Source organism: Carlito syrichta, unplaced genomic scaffold, assembly GCF_000164805.1.
Source record: "Carlito syrichta isolate Samal-C Ts95f unplaced genomic scaffold, Tarsius_syrichta-2.0.1 Scaffold303342, whole genome shotgun sequence".
Classification (NCBI taxonomy): domain Eukaryota; kingdom Metazoa; phylum Chordata; class Mammalia; order Primates; family Tarsiidae; genus Carlito; species Carlito syrichta.
In genome coordinates, this window is record NW_007247438.1 from 175,478 (window position 1) to 176,539 (window position 1,062).

Here is a 1,062-nt window from a genome sequence, read left to right on the forward strand (position 1 = left end):
ACACCCTGTGGCTTCTTTATGCTGACGCGCTCCGATTGCCTTTTCGGGCTGTCTGGAAATAGCTCCTCGTCGTCCACCGCAGTCGCCCTGCCCAGCCACCAGCAGAGCCCCGCCGCTTCCATCCTGGCCCGCCCCAACCGCCTCTTGCCACCCCTTTCCCCTCGGCCACCCCGCTCTGCTCAGCGCGTCCCCAGACCCAGCCTAGGCTCCTGCGCAGAGACATCCCCGCGTGGGTCCTTCTGGGCCCGCTTATGGCATGGAGCGCAACGGCCTCCAGCTCCAAGCCTGGGTTCCAGGCCACGGACTTTCTCCTCTAAATTTACGGAATCGACGTTTCCTTGTGTTCAGCGCTGCGTTCTCTCCATCCACCTTGGTGGACGCAGATGTTCTGGTTCCTGCGACTCGTGCTGCTGCGAACGCCAGTGCGGGTGTCTCTCTGATGCGCTGACACTTCTGCTCTTGGTTCTGTGCCTGGCAGGGGTTGCTGATCGCTCAGTGATTCTAGTTTGAGCTTTCCGAGGAGCTCCCGCGCTGTCTTCACAGTGGCTGCCCCGGTTTACAGCCCAAGGCTTCCCCTTTCTCCGAGTCCTCACTGACCAGCACCCATTGTTCCCTGTCCCTTTGACAGAAGCCATCGTAACTGGGGTGGGAGGGTATCTCAGGAAGCCAGGCTCACAAGACACGCTCTCCTTCCTCTCGGTTCTTTACGTCTCTGCTTTGTGCCATCATCCGGGAGGGTGTGTGCGTTGCTGGAGTCAGTCGGCCTCCCTGGGTCTCACCTTTTGTGGGAGACCTGAGCCACGGCTTCGGGCCACACATTCCCCGAGAGTGTGAGGTCACCAGCTGCCTGCCTTGTCTGTGTCGGGTGACCACACACGTGATCACAGGGGGAAGCCAGCCCTTGTGAGACGCCCCTGATCCCTGTGAAAAGGCCAGCAGCAGGTCACACTTCCTGCTAGGGAGGCGGGGCTCCCTCGCTCACAGAAGCCAGGGCAATCAGGAGGACGTTGGGAAAGAGGAGTTGGTGGGCTCCGGCGCCCTGGGAGTCTACGTGCCGTGCTG

General features: G+C 61.4%; 1 protein-coding gene across 1 annotated transcript in view; it reads left to right on the forward strand.

Moving 5' to 3' along the window:
* The window catches only part of GOLIM4 (golgi integral membrane protein 4), a 44,332-nt gene that overhangs the window by 17,799 nt on the left and 25,471 nt on the right, over positions 1–1,062 (forward strand). Inside the window, exon 12 of the mRNA XM_021712545.1 lies at positions 63–233. Within this exon, the coding sequence (XP_021568220.1) occupies positions 63–233 (171 nt within the window). The remainder of the gene's footprint in view (positions 1–62; positions 234–1,062) is intronic.